Raw genomic sequence first — 15,501 nt, 5'->3', positions numbered from 1 at the left:
AAGGTTGCATCAATAGTACTACAAGAGGTCAAAGCAAGCTATTAGGCTTGTTTTCTTGTGTTCATGTATTAGTGAAAAAATAGTGCTGCGATGAATTTAATTATAAATAATTAATAATTTTTTTAAAAATTCATAACAATTAAATTTTATGTATTAGTCCCGTATATTTTTTTTGCGTGCAATATCTTTATTAAAATAGACTTATCTTTAAATGAGTCGTTTCAAGATGTATTGAAAAATAGTTGACATCTCGTTGATTCATAAAAAAAACATCTTAATCTATAAATACTCGTTTCTCATCTAAAAGTCGCCACAAATCTATTAATATGTCAAACTTGAAAACAACTTGAATGATTTATTCAAAATACATAATTTTACCCCTATGCTATCAAGCACACAAGTAAATTTCTTATGTTTATTTTATTTAGTTTCTTGTTTCATTTTTTTCCTTGAGCGACTGAATTGTTGGAGTCAATTTGTTAGTTTGTCTGCAAAATATTTTGGGCAGTAGATTCAAGTTCTATTGATATTTCATGGGTCGTTAAGTTGAAATCTAAACTATTATTGCAATAGCAAGAATTATAAATTGTTTATTTTTTGTGTATAAAGAATTGAAGTTCTTTTCTTTGATATCAGATTAATAAAGTTTATAAATTTTAAAAAATTAAATTTATTGATTTATTTAGAATTAACATCAAAATAATATAATACATAAATAATAAAAATTAAATATGTTATTGTACAATCTTCGATGAAAGACTTATCCATAAAGTTAGGTTTGTGGCATGGATCGGTTCGGGTTAGTCAGAGTAAAACTTTAGAAAACTGGAGGACCAAAAAAAAAACTTTATTCCATTAACTAATTAATAGTCGTGACTTGATTGATAATTTTTCTTAATGTTAGTAACTTAATTGAAAAAAATAATAGTTTAGTGAAGGTTTGTTTACCCTTTTATTTTATTATATAAATAGTCTTATCCTGAAGTCTTCTGATTCTCAGTTCATTTACAGCGGACATTCTTTTTTAAAAAATAATTTATTCGAATCACCGAAATGGGCGGAGGAGTCATGAGGGCGGTTGGGAGGGTCGCCGGCGTCGGAATTGTGAACGCCACTCTTCGTGGTGGTGTTAACGTTTCACCGCCGGCATCCGAGAACTCCGTCATGCGTGTCGCCGCGGCGACTCGGTCGGGTTCTTCGTCCACGATTGCTGTTTCAAGTGAAGGGGCTTCGTCTGTTGCCGACACGGCAGCTTCGGCCAATCACAAGTCATCTTGGGAGTTGGTGGATGACTGGGAATTTGCTGGTGGTATTGAACAAGATGTGACTTCGGAAGGACCGACCTCCGCCTCCGGCAGAGGCGAACCGATCGCTCGGGTGTTGTTTGGTGGCGTTCCAAGCCTGGAGGAGACTCAAGAAGCCACTGCTGATTTGAAAGATGCACTGGACAAGTAAAGTTGATTCCTTTTTTAAATCATTTCAGAATTCTTCCAAGCCCTTTTGATGGATGAATTTTCAGTAGCTCTTATGGATTTGAACAGATGATTGCCTTCTTCTGTGGATACTTAGTTTTAGGATCTGTTAACAATCAAATATTGATCAAGCTGAAACTTTGTTAATTATCGTTTTATAGGATAAATATGATGAATTTAAAGCGTTTTGCTAACTATTGCCGACAAGGGCATAGGATCTAGGTAAGGGATGCGAAACTTAAGAAATTATTTTAAAAATTTAAAGGAACGAAATTATAATATTTCAGTGGTCTGAAATTAGATAATTAATAGAAAATACAAAGAAATTATATGAATTATATGAGAAGCTGAAAATATTAGGGGTTTGATTTCACCTCTCGGTCCATCCCGGTTGCTGACTGCATATATACTTTATCCTCTGTGTCTGTTTTACGGTCTATATTTACAGTTGGAATCTGAGTTCGAGATGTTAATCTATCTAAATTATGATGTATGAAACATCACCTAAATGCTGCTTTTAGTGGCAAAGAAGTGGAACGTATGTTACCAATTTTGGGTACCATTGACTTATAGACTGTTATCAAGAACCCCAAATTGTTATTCTTGATCTGTTGGGGATTCTTTTGTTTATGGTTCGATTTTTTATTTCAGGGTTTACCTGTCATCTTCGAATGACGGTGGTGCTGGTCCGGTGTCTGGTGTTTCATCGCTTTCAAGCTCCGAGGAGACCAAAGATTGTGTTGCTTACAGTGTTGGAGCCATTTCAGCACCACAATCAGCTATTCAGGCATTCAAGTTACTCAATGAGAACCCTGCAGTTCAGGTTGTGGTCATGTCTTAGCCCTCCTCTTGGTTTTCGACTTTTTGAATAATTGCCTTCCTTACAGATTGTTCATAGTATTGTTAGGACCACTTCCTCCGATACTCTTTCGTTAGCATCTTCTGTGTGCTCGGATTTGGGTGCTAGTGTTGGATACCATATGCCAGATACAACATAGTCGTTTATAGTTATAAGTTCATACTAGGATGCTTTATTTGGTTGTTGATTTTGTAATCTTTCTTTTATAGATTTACTTCCGTTACCTGCAATTATAAACTATAACATGGTTCATGGTTTTGGCCTTCTGATTTTCCTCTCAGTCTGTTGTTGCTTCCATTGCCGCTGATCCTAATGTATGGAATGCTGTCCTGACCAATTCAGCTTTAATGGATTTCATCAAGTCCCAGCAGAGCAGTGAGAACTTTTGCTCCATTGTTACTTTAATTATTTTACGCATCTTTTACCATTCGCTTGATTTTAAAACAAATGTGTTTGCAGATGATAAATTCGAATATCAGGTATCTCCCGGAAGTTCTGAATCTTCAGTAAAGCTAGAGGAATATAAAGATAGCGATGGTGGAGATCCATTTTCAGATTTTCTACAGAAAATCAAGACTAGCGTGGTTGAGATGGTGAGTAAAGCGACTAATATTTTACCCTTTGATTAAATCAAGTCTTTTGTTCTTTTTCTCGCACCACAAAAGAGGTTTTAGCTTAAAGCGTTAAACCCTCATTCTCCATTCCCACTAATATCTCCTCCATGGCTTTGAGGGCGGCGGCGATGAGATCGATGGTGGCCGGTGCAGCTCCACCGGGATTGAGGCGGTTGTGCTCGAAAGCTTCGGCTAATTCCTTTATGCCGCCACCAATTGCAGCGATGGGGAACGGTGAGGGAACTCCTGGTCGAGAGCAAGCGCCTCCAAGTACCAATCTCTTTGTATCCGGCACGTATCTCTTCGCTCCCATCTATATCCATCATACTTTTCATGTTTGCTCCTGTTATTTTATGAGTTGTTTTGGTATTTGCTTGTATGTTTAGTTTTTTGGTTGGTTGCTTGGAAACTGCGGGAAAATGGAGGAAAAGGTTGTTTCTTTTAGTAACTTTGATTTGTTGATCCTGTTCTTTTCTGTGTTGTTGGTAAATATCGTTTATATATCGATCTGTTGGGTTCTTTTGCTTGTTCAATTGCTCAGACAAGCTTTATTTTTTAAGGGTTTCCTTGAATCACTCCTACTCTTTTCTGGTTTCGTTATAATTTTTGCTCACATGATGATTTATTAGGTTACTATGCTGGTTTGGTTGCTAGAAAATATGGGAAAATTGAATTAAGTGGTCATAAAATGAACACATGAAAGGATTGACATCGTCTATCTTTAATTCGTTCAAAGAAGTAGTTTATCAATCTGGAACAGGTTTAGCATTTTTAATTTGGATCATATTATGACGTAACTTATTATTCGAATTCCTTTTTTAGGGCTTAACAAGCGAACTCCTTCAGAGAAACTTCGAGAAGCCTTTTCTGAGTTCGGCCGAGTAGTTGATGGTTTGTCTCCCTTACCTCAAAGAATTTTGGAAATTGTCTTTCTGAGATTAATAACCATTGGTCTTTTCTTGTCTCTACAGCCAGAGTGGTGACTGATCGAGTATCGGGATACTCTAAAGGGTTTGGTTTTGTAAGATATGCCACCATAGAAGAGGCTGAGAAAGGCAGAGTGGGAATGGATGGCAAGGTTAGCTCCCTCTACTTCCTTAAATGTTAGTTTCCTTGAGGAAAGTTTGTGTTCATTCATCCATTTCCGGATCTCTTTGTTTCAGTTTCAAGTGTTAAGATTATAATTTTAGTTCGAAGAATCCTTTTAGAATTGTACTGTTTAAAGAGATTCAATATGTAAAGTGCTTTTATTGAACTGTTCCAGGTTAGATCATTGATGAATGGTGATTGAAGCATGCTTTGTTAATTTTTTTTCTTTTATATCTGTATACATTGCCTCCCTTCTTACCTTAATCCTGGTAAATAATTTCTTCTGGACCATTGCAGTTCCTCGACGGTTGGGTTATATTCGCAGAGTATGCAAGACCTCGGCCGGAACGAACTCCACCTCAGAACATGATGTCTAACTCAAATGGCTATAATTCCTATGGCCGGGAATGATTTCGATCCTGAACATGCTTTTTTCATTTCATCTTAATCGGAGATGGGTTTACACAGGGTCGGCGGATCATCTCTTACCAGGAGGAAATTAATTATGAAGTGTGTGGTATGGACTTGAATGCAACAGGGATGTAATGAACTGTGGTATATCATTCAAGAATTATAGGAAAAACAATACCAGATGTTGAACCTTTAAATTATTGTTTTTCATGGATTTTGATGTCAACCAAGAACTCATTGTATTATTTGGTATTTCTTTCTACTTCTTTGCAGGCTTTGTGATGAAATGAATTTAGATGAAATAAAGCAATCTCCTATCATCAAGGTGGATCTAGGTTTGGGCCTGATCAAATGTTGGGCTTTGATCCAATAATCTTGGGCCAGTCTAACATTATTATTTGGGTAAAATGTGTAAGGAGTCCCTCAAACCTAGGACATTTTCTTGTTGTCTTCAAATATGAAAATTTACAAAATGATAATCTAATTTAGAAAATTTTATCTGTTTTCTTTAATTCTTAATATTGGGTGATGCAGTACTTAATAAAATTGGCATAATAATGAATGTAAAGAGTCGCTGAAACTATTTGATAGGTTTATTTTATGTTATTTTTTTTAAAATAACTTTAAAGAAGTAAATTCATAATTGTATTTGAAATTCTCAAATGCAAGTTGGACAATGCCCTTTATAAGTTGTTTATAATATCATTTTTCAGTCATTTTTCTTGAGTTGATTATGCAACATACATTAAACTTGTTAGGTTAAAAATTTCACAATGCATATATTGGAAAAAAATAAACATTTATATGGCACTCAAATTGATTTTGACAAGTGTATATATAACAAGTTACTTCGGGAAAAAATAATTAATTATTGCAATAATTATTAATTAATGTGATTTAATATTATCATGAACCGATTAATAATTGAAAGATGCTTTTGACCGGTTAATTTCAAGTTTTTATATTTTAATCTAATTTCGAGAAACATGATATATATTTTTATTAATTTAAGGTGATTGTAAAGTATTATCTATTTTAAATATTTTTAATCATTTGAAGTTGAAAGTTTAAATACCCTTATAGTTTCTAATGCTCGAATATGTTAAAATTTTAAAAACTTTGAATTAAATAATTTTTAAAATTTAATTACCAAAACATTATGAAAAATAATATTAATGACACGAAAAAGTATTTATTATCCGTCCTGTTCCTGTATTAGGCTGCCAGATTTTGGCAGTTTCGAGAGGGTTTGAATGGGCAGCAGGCTAGGTGAGTGAGCGGTGACTAGGGTTGGCAAGTTAATCAATGTTTAAAAGCACATCTTAAAATAAAATACAAGGGATTATTCTAAAATAATGAAAGGAAATTAGAGAAAATTAGGAAAAATAAATAAAAATAACAATAATAAAAAAATAAACAACACTTTCTGGACGAGATAAACAACCATTTTTAAAATTAAAATAATACTAACATCAAGTTTATAAAATTATTCAACATTACATTTTAACATAAATATTATTTTAGTAGTAAATGTTCTTATTGCTTAGAAATCCTAATGTTTGTCATAGGGCATTGGCATTGGCCGCGTCGCCACGACAGAGCATTGAATTGCACATTTATTTTCTTCGTTCAGAATACTTTTTAAAATCATTGAAAATGCAAAATTAAATGATTTTAATTGTTTATTTCTGTATAGTCTTAATTAGAGCTGAATATTAGTCGGGTTGAGTTTATGATCCGTATGAATTCGACCTGAATATTATATATCTCTCTATTCGTCACCGGATTTGACTAGAGTTTTTGAAGGCTTCCTCCGACTTAATTTTTAAAATAAAAATAAACACTTGATTCGACCTAATCCGACACATATATATAGATATATACTTTTTTATTTTTTATTTGAAATACAAGAAAGAGAAATAAAGAATAAAAAATGAAAATTATATTATTCGAAATATAAGTAAAACACAAACTGAGTACGGGTTTAGGGTAATAAATATATATTTATAATTTTTATTCGATACAAAATGTAGAATCTTACAAGTATCTATAAATATATAAAGAATAATTATATTATTATTTGAGGTTGAGAATTTTTTACCCTAAATCCGAACTCAATTTGACTTTTACCTTAAAAGAAAACAAAGGAATGAGAAATAAACTAAAAGAATGATAAAAAGTAAATTGGATATGAGGACATTCCCTTCTAAGATCCTGTCTTAGATGAATGTGTGCCAAAATTGAAATGCCTGACCTCTAAATCAAGAACACAATAAATATCTTGAAATAAATAAATAACTCTCAAGAGAATTTTAGAAGAAAAGTTGTTTACTGAATGAATCTTGTCTATTGTTACAATTGAAAGAAGTCTATTTATATACTAGAAAAATCCTATATATAATTAATTTACATAAGTTCATCTCTAATTTAATGTAAAAGATTTAATAAACAAATAATAAAGTTTTGGATAAGCTAGGAGACTAATTAAAATAAATCCCATAATAAAATGATATATTTGATCTTAAATTATCTAAAATACATAATTAAGATTCTTAAGTTGAATTTAATTACAAATAATCAATAAATTATTAAAGATTTAATGTAATAAAAGATTATCGCATTAGACATGTTTGAAATTTGGTCTGCATTGTCTTCACTAAAGTGGACGTATCTTGAGTTCTTGAAGTTTGATTGAAGCATTTCAAGAATGCAATAAAAAGAAAACCGACAGCTGATCATCTTGTAATAAGATATCTCGACTCATAGATGCTCAAATCTCATTCGAAATGTCATCGTAAGTCTATCAACTTTATGGGATGACATTCACTTCACGATGACACCAATTAGGTTGGATTTCCTTTAAAACAAAGATTTGTACCACAACACAATAGACTTGTTTTATTTTTTGAGTCAAATAATAATGAATATTAATTAAAAATTTAATATCTCGTTCCATCCGATCAATTTATAATTATATATCTCATAAAGAAAAACTTTGTGATTACTTATCACCCACCGTAAAAAAATCAAATTAAAAAAAATCAAATAGGCCTCCTCTTCCACGTAAATATAGAAAAGTTATATAAATACTACAGTACAGGACTTGTTTGGCTCACACCAATTCAACATAATTACTTGCTAAAGAAATGTCTTCGTCAAAGCTTCCTCCTTCAACTCATGGATCCATCTCCAACGAGAATCCCCCATAGTCAACTTTCCCCTTGACTTGTGGGGGGATATTTTCTTATGTCCATCTAAAATGGTAAATAATAGATACTATATATGTGTGATTGTGCGTCTGCACCTCTAAAAGTGTTCTAATGCATACAATTGTGCAGAAAGTGGATGATGAAACTCAACTACAGCACGAAGAATTGAAAAAAGAAGTAAGGAGGACGATTAAGGTAGACGTGGATGATGAGTTATTGTACAAATTGCGTTTAATTGATACAATCAAACGGTTAGGAGTGAGTTACCATTTTGAAATAGAGATAGAAGAAGCATTGCACAGTGTTTATGAGCATCACTACCAATATGACCAAACTCTCGAGGCTACTTCTCTTCAATTTCGATTGCTTAGAGGGAGTGGATTTAATGCTCCCCGTGGTGAGTCTTACACCTTCTATTTTGAGCATTGTTCTAAAGACCACAATTTAATTTTGATTATAAGATAACATATTTTATAAAAATATACATACATCATGTAGATCTAACTGGTCAAATTCAAGACATTGAGAAAAAATAATAATATTTTTTTAATTATTGATTTCATTTCATAAATTCAATCTTTATTTGTTCAGAGTCTTGTTTTATCTGTTATACGTTTTGAAATGCATTATGATTTCAATTTTTATAAATTGTTTCAAAGGAGTAAATGCAATTTTCAATGCTTATAAATATCGAAAAAAGGCATATTTATTTTGTCATATGGCATTGGCATTGCCCGCGTCGCCATGTCAGAGCATTGAATTGCACATTTATTTTCTTCGTTCTTATTGTAACCATTTAAAATGATTTTGCAAACCTTCCATTTTAAATGCTATATTTATTTAGCAAATGGATAAAACAAGTTGACGTTTAGAATAGTTTTTAAATCATTGAAAATTGCTAAATTAAATGATTGTAATTGTTTATTTCTTTATACCCTTAATTATCTCTAAATATATAATGACTAATTATACTATTATCTAGGATTGAAGATTTTTCATCTTAAATTTAAACTCGATCCGACTTTATCCTTAAAAAAACCCACTGAACTTGAATGTTTAAAAAGAAAAAAAAGCTCGACCTTATAAATTAGATCAAGTCAAAACTCGTCGGATTCGAGCCTTATGCTTGTCAGTAACCTTAATTGGCTGCAAAAGTATAGCGATGATGGTTCTTGCGTGGATTGAGAGAGGGTTACGGGCGACTGCAAAAGTATTAGCTCTGCGTATGATGTTGAAAAACCAGGTGGAGATGGTATTGTTGTAAGAAACAAAGAAGAAAGCACTAGACGAGTTAGACAATTGAAAGTTTTGGTACGATAATGAGTTTGATTTTAGAGAATCACATCCAGTTAGGAGGTCGGGGGCATGGCTCTAGTGTGGGGGTAAAGCCAGGGATTTTAAATAATGGTTATAGTCGCGTTTTCGATTGCGTTACGTTCATTGTGATTGCGGACATAATGGAAGCTATTGTGATGATTGCAGGTATCGCGATCATACAATAACGATATCAGATGATACCACTATCGCTATATCGCATGCACTATTACGGTTGCAGACTGCTATTTAAATCCCTAAAGCTATCTTAAAGGCAGATCAATCGATAATAAAACAAAAACTCATTTATGTTAGGGTAGTTGGAGGATTTTTAAGAATTCGTGGTTTAGAGTTGGAGGGGATCGATCGTTCATGTTGCTGGTGCGAGGTGAGTGTTAAAGATGCTGACCATATGTTTCGCTATGGAGTATTTGGTAAGCTCGTAATGATTGGGTTTTCAATGATAAACGAATCATTCTAAAGGACATGGTCTTTTACTCTATACTTTGAGCCTTAGCGTGGTCGAAAGCTATAAAAGGCTATACGTGGGTTAGTGAAGACATTTGGTGGGATAAGCCGAGATGCTATCTTAGTGATCAAGCTCAAGCCGGTTTGGAGTGGAGGCTGTTGTATGTTGGTGGCGCTGTGTTTAGTGTTGTTAGAGTGACAAATTTGGGGTGTGGAGAACGTGGCGGGGTTCTCCGTTCGGATTCAGGTACAATAAGAGCCTCTTTTCAGGCCCATTCCGAAAACTAGTGCAGATTTTACTGAAATTTCAGCATTTAAATTAGCATTGGATGTGTGTGCTGAGGCAAACTGGGTGGGGTTGAGGTTGCTGATTGTAGAATCACATTCTCTTTGTAGTTTTGTTGAGTTTACGATAATCCATGCATATCATCCAACCAGTGATAGTGTGCGTGAGCAATAGCTCATTATCTTCATTGGTCACCACAGTCGTGCCAACTTTCTTGGGCACACACTGGATAGGGCTTACCCATGAGGTATCAGATATGGGGTAACTCACTCCAGCGTCAATCCATTTAATTATTTCTTTCATCACCACTTTTTTCATGACTGTATTGAGTCTTCGTTGTGGTTCTATTGAGTTACCATGACATTCTTCTAGCAGGATGTTATGCATGCAAATCGTGGGACTAATCCCTTTCAAATTAGCCATAGTCCATCCAAATGCTTTCTTATGCTGCGACAAAACACTTAACAAACTTTGCTCTTGGTTAGTAGTAAGGCTAGAGGAAATAATCACAGACAAAGTATTATCACTACCCAAGTAAACATATTTAAGATCCATTGGCAAAGACTTTAGCTCTAGGTAGGTGCATGCAATAATGATGGTTTAGGAGGAATAAATTCATCAAAATCAAGGGGTTCAAAGTGCATAGATGATCTAGCTAGTAGTAAGCTAGATTGCTCTACCCCAGTTGGTAATTTGTCATGCTCCTCTATGCTTTCATCGTTAATAGACCATTCATAGTCTGCTAGCTGAATGAAATTGCTTTGGCAAAGTTGTTCGGTTTCTTCTTCAATCAAGGAGTTCATTTCAAAAATTCCTTGGTATTCTTTGGAGTCATCAGCATACTTGAGAGTACGAAAAACATTGACAGTCACACATTGGTCGGCAACTCTCATGGTAAGTTCACCTTTTTCAAAATAAATTAAAATACGACTAGTGGCTAGGAAAAGCCTACCCAAGATAATGAGAGCCTTGGCATCAACTTCACAATCAAGGATAAGGAAGTCAACTGGGAACACAAATTTATCCACTTTCACTACGACATCCTCGACTCTCCTGTCAGGTCTAACACAGGATAGGTCGATAAATTGTAAAATCACAGAGATGGGTCTGGCATTTCCCATAACAAGCTTCAAGAATATAGATTTTGGCATTAAGTTCACACTTGAACCAAGATCGTATAGTGTCTTTCCAATAAAATTAGTTCCTATAGAACATGGAATAATAAAGTTGCCCGAATCATTTTGCTTTGGCGACAACTTGATCAATGCGGAGCAATATTCTTTTGTCGTGGAAACTGTCTCATACTTCTCAACTTTCCTCTTTTTGGTACAAATTTCCTTAAGAAATTTGGCATAAGTCTGCATTTGTTCAATGGCTTCCAAGAGAGGTACATTAATGTGGAGTTGATCAAGAATGTCCACAAAATATTTGAACTGAACTTTATCATTGTGCTTATTCAATCTTTGCGGGAAAGGCGGTGGGGGTCTAACTTCCTCAACTGCGGGAGTAGGAATTGCTTTTGCCTTGGCATTGGAATTTAGTGCTTCGGTAGGTTCACTATTAGAACCCTTATCTTTGTCCTTCTCATCAATGATATCATCATGTAATTCAGGTTCAGCTTGTTCAGAAGTGGGGTAGAATTATCATGTTGCTTTCCCCCAAAATTGACTTGTTGATTAATCTGAGTTCTATTCCGAAGAGTCAATACATTGCATTGTTCTTTTTTATGAGATTTTGTGACTTCAGTGTCATTTGACAATCATCCTTGCTGTTGCTCTTGCAATGCCGCGACAATCTAACAAACTTGACCTTCCAAAGCTCTCAGAGACGAGCCATGGCTTTGAAGTATGGCGTCTTGACTATGAAGCAAAGCTCATTGATTTTTAATTGAAGTAATGTGGTCTTGCAACATTATCTTCATGGTAGATATGAAATATTGAATCACAACCTCCAAAGAACTAGTGTTTGATGAAGATGAGGCTCCCTTGTTAGCATTATGTCACGACATAATGTTTTGGTAGCCTTGAGATTCAGTATAATTTTGCTGACGAGTAGGTTGACTAGCATTAGGGGCTCCTTTATTACCCCATGAGAAGTTAAGGTGTTGGTGCCACCCTGGATTATAGGTGTTGGAGTAGGGATTTCTATTGCCTCGATTGAAATTGCCTACAAAATTGATGGACTCATGATTAGTCGGGCATTCGTTCTCGTGATGATTGCCATGGCATAACAAACATACCGAACTAGCTGCCTTCAATTCCTTTACCTCAGTAGAGCATTGTAAGTTTTTCAACATATTAGTGATAGTTGAGAGTTGAGCGGACACATAGTCTTTGGTATCTAAGTCGATTGCCTCAGGTTATTTTCTCTCAATTCCAAGCCTTAAGGAAGAAAATTGATAATCATTGTTATCAATTCTATCCAAAATAACAAATGCCTCAGTAGGTGATTTATTAAGCAATGTCCCATTTTATGAGGCATCAAGCATCATCCTCTTGTAGGCATTGACTCCATTATAAAACATAATTGAGTCCAGTCTTGAAAACCATGATTAGAACATTTGCGAAGCAAGCTCTTATAATGATCCCAACATTCTTACATAGATTCGTCACGACCTTGGCGAAATGATGCTAATTCATTCCTTAACTTAGTGTTCATGTTTGGCAAGTTATAGTGTAATATAAATCTTTTACAAAGATCTGCCTATGATTCCATCAAACATGAAACAACACTCAACCAAGCACTCGCTTAATCACGCAAAAAGTATGGAAATAACTTTAATTTCAACACATCTTCATGCACTCCTTGTTGGAGGAAAAATCACAAACCTTTAAAAAGTTACGAATGTGCTTCCTGGTATCTTCAGTTGGCATGCCCCCAAATCGCCCTAGAGAATTCAACATATTAAACATCATAGGTTTGAGCTCGAAATGGGCCGCTTGAATTTCGGGTGCCACAATTCCAAGATTCAAATAATCTAGCATATGATTCAAATGATCATGAATAGAACGAGGCCTATTAGCAGGTCCAACATTGTGAAATGCCTCGGCATTCTGATCACCTTTCTCTTGACCAATTATCTGGTTCCCAATTTGATACATATTTGCTTGAGCACGTTGAGCACGTCTCCTTTGCCTAAAAAGTCTCTCAATATCAGGTTCAATTGGTTCTAATAGCTCGTCAGAATGTCTTCTGGTCATACATCAAGTAAGCCTAAAAAGAATAAAATAAAACAACAAGTAAACTATACAAAAATAAAAAGCAAAATAAAATTCTATGACAAACTAATTAACTTCACATTGCCAATCCCCGACAACGACACCAAAAACTTGTTGTGTGTTGTGAGTTCTAATAAATTATATGCAAATGATGTGCAAGTATACACAATCACAATAAGTAATATAATGATAAGTGAGTATCGTTCTCTAGGATTGGTGTAATTATGAGTTTGACCACATCACTACACTATTTTATCTAAGTATAGAAATGATATATAAACTGATGATGATTCAGTAATGGAGATGTGAGTATGAATGGAATGATGGTAAAGGAATGTGATTGTGTCGTGGCAAGAGAACAATTTATAATGAGAAATGATGACAATGCTATGGAAATGTAAAATGGTTAAAATATAAAATAAATGGAATAACTTGATAATCCTCACAAGGGAAACTACTTCAGGAATGAATGGTGGGGAGTCACTTAAGGAGCTGAAAACTTATATTTCTAGATGATCTAGTCTTATAATGCTTTACTTGTTCGACGAAGTTTGCTAAAAGTGTTCTCGTTATCTCTAGTCTAAGAACCTAACAGAATAGAATGTCACATCATCTCATCTCAGTCTCAACTATGGCAACCTACACTATTGAAGATGCACTACCCCTCTTAGTCATTGAAATACTAGCTTAGTCTTTCTCAAGTACTAAGGGATTAGGTTATAGTGATTAACTATACCCCATTGTTTATGTTAATCATACTTAAGTTTCTCTCGAATACTTAAGAATTAGTGACTAGATTTCAATCGAACATCTAGTCTTCATCTAAGAAATGGACTGTAACATCCTCAATACCGGGTTAGTGACTAAATCGTAAGGTTTCAAAATTTGGTAATTTTAAATTAAAATAATTGAGTGGTTTAAAGACTTATATGAGAAATGAGGTGTAAGATCAAATTGAAAAGAATGAGGAATGAAAGGATAATATGGTCATTTGCAAGGAAAAGAAAAATATAATAATAATATATGGTATATATAGATACACGTGGAAGGAAGGAAAAGAAAGTTTAGAGGTTTCCAGAGTTCTCTTATTTCTTTCTTCTTCTTCTTCACGTGTGAAGCCAAGCAAAGGTGAGTTTTCTTGTGATCAAATTCTTGATGAATTTAAGGTTTCTTATTGATCTTTAGTTGATAACTAAGCTTAAGGAAAGCTTAGATTATCTTAAAACCACAAGATGAGGAGTGTATGAAGAATTAAATAAAGGAAGTAGAAAAGTGAAATTTTGGAATAGGGTTCTTAATAAGAATTAGAAGTGAAATTTGACTTGTCAGTAAGCTAACTATGAAGTATGAGGTGTTAGAATTCAAATTAGAACATGTTGGAATTTGGGTTAGATTCTTAAATTCTACATGGAGAATTAGATTTCTAAGTTTTAGAAGTATTTAATGGATAATAATTAGTTTAAGTAAGAGTATGCAAGTTAGGGATATTAAAAGAGGGGAAATATAAAGTGTCAAGTAGGGTAAGAAGAGATTTTAGTGCTTAAATGACTTTTCTGGGTAATGTGCATCGATGCACATTCATTATGCACCGATGCATCAATGATAAATCCCAGAAATTTGTTGAAGGTGCATCGATGCATATGAAGTGCATCGATGCATTAATTTTAATACAAACATCGAATGTCGTCAGTGCATCGATGCATAAGGAGTGCATCGATGCATTTCTAATAAAATGAACATCGAATGCCCTCAGTGCATCGATGCATCAGGAGTGCATCGATGCATGCCTCCATTAAAAGATGAAAATGGCTTTTCTTTTAGACTAAGAAATGATAGTTTAGAATATACTAATTAGTATACTGATAAGTATCAATGAATTACTATGTAGATATCGAGCCTAAACGAGTTCCGGAATCATTGACAAGTAAAATCGATAAAAAGGGAAGATAAGAGATTGGAATGGACTAGTGAGGCCAGGTGAGTGCATACTAGTGATATGTAGTGTTTAATGGAAATAAGACTTGCGATGAGTCTATTTCCTAGAGTAATATGCATGAAGTCATGGACTTGATTATATGTGATTATCTGTATTACATTGATTGTATGTATGCATGACTAAAGATAATGATATGCTTTGTATATGCTACATGATGTATGTAAGACTTTAATATGTAATAATAGAAGAACATGAGATAAGTTATATGATAGAGTCATAAGAAATGAAATGAACATGAGAGAATAAGATAATCAAGTATAAGTTATATGATATGGTATAAGTGATTATACGAGAAATGTTAGGAGACTCTAAGAGAATAGTATGAATTCGAGGGCATAAAAGGATACATAAGTAATATAGGGAAGATTGATAAATTAAAGGAAACTATGGTTTATGCATTATAGTGAAGAGCTACAAAGTTTTATTAAAGAGTATTGGGGAAGTCATGAGAAATTGAACTAAATAAATAGATGGTTTATGTGAGTGGAAAAAGAAAATGATATAAAATAAATGGAAATTATTTATAAGATAGCATGAGACTAATTGAACATGTAATATAAACTTT

At 33.9% G+C, this 15,501-nt stretch overlaps 2 protein-coding genes across 2 annotated transcripts; both read left to right on the top strand.

Moving 5' to 3' along the window:
* The first annotated feature begins 997 nt into the window (after positions 1-997).
* Positions 998-2,975, top strand: LOC120163469. The gene is made up of 4 exons (XM_039173403.1): positions 998-1,451; positions 2,124-2,295; positions 2,613-2,706; positions 2,791-2,975. Exons 1-4 carry the CDS (start codon positions 1,054-1,056, stop codon positions 2,958-2,960), a joined length of 834 nt encoding a protein of 277 aa, XP_039029334.1. The 5' UTR covers positions 998-1,053; the 3' UTR covers positions 2,961-2,975.
* LOC120163471 (organelle RRM domain-containing protein 2, mitochondrial-like) lies at positions 2,969-4,647 on the top strand. The gene is made up of 4 exons (XM_039173404.1): positions 2,969-3,236; positions 3,768-3,836; positions 3,917-4,023; positions 4,332-4,647. Exons 1-4 carry the CDS (start codon positions 3,053-3,055, stop codon positions 4,443-4,445), a joined length of 474 nt encoding a protein of 157 aa, XP_039029335.1. The 5' UTR covers positions 2,969-3,052; the 3' UTR covers positions 4,446-4,647.
* Positions 4,648-15,501: the final 10,854 nt, after the last annotated feature.

This window comes from Hibiscus syriacus, unplaced genomic scaffold, assembly GCF_006381635.1.
Source record: "Hibiscus syriacus cultivar Baekdansim isolate YM2019G1 unplaced genomic scaffold, ASM638163v2 tig00111445_pilon, whole genome shotgun sequence".
NCBI classification, from domain to species: Eukaryota; Viridiplantae; Streptophyta; class Magnoliopsida; order Malvales; family Malvaceae; genus Hibiscus; species Hibiscus syriacus.
This window is presented reverse-complemented; position numbering and strand designations above follow the sequence as displayed.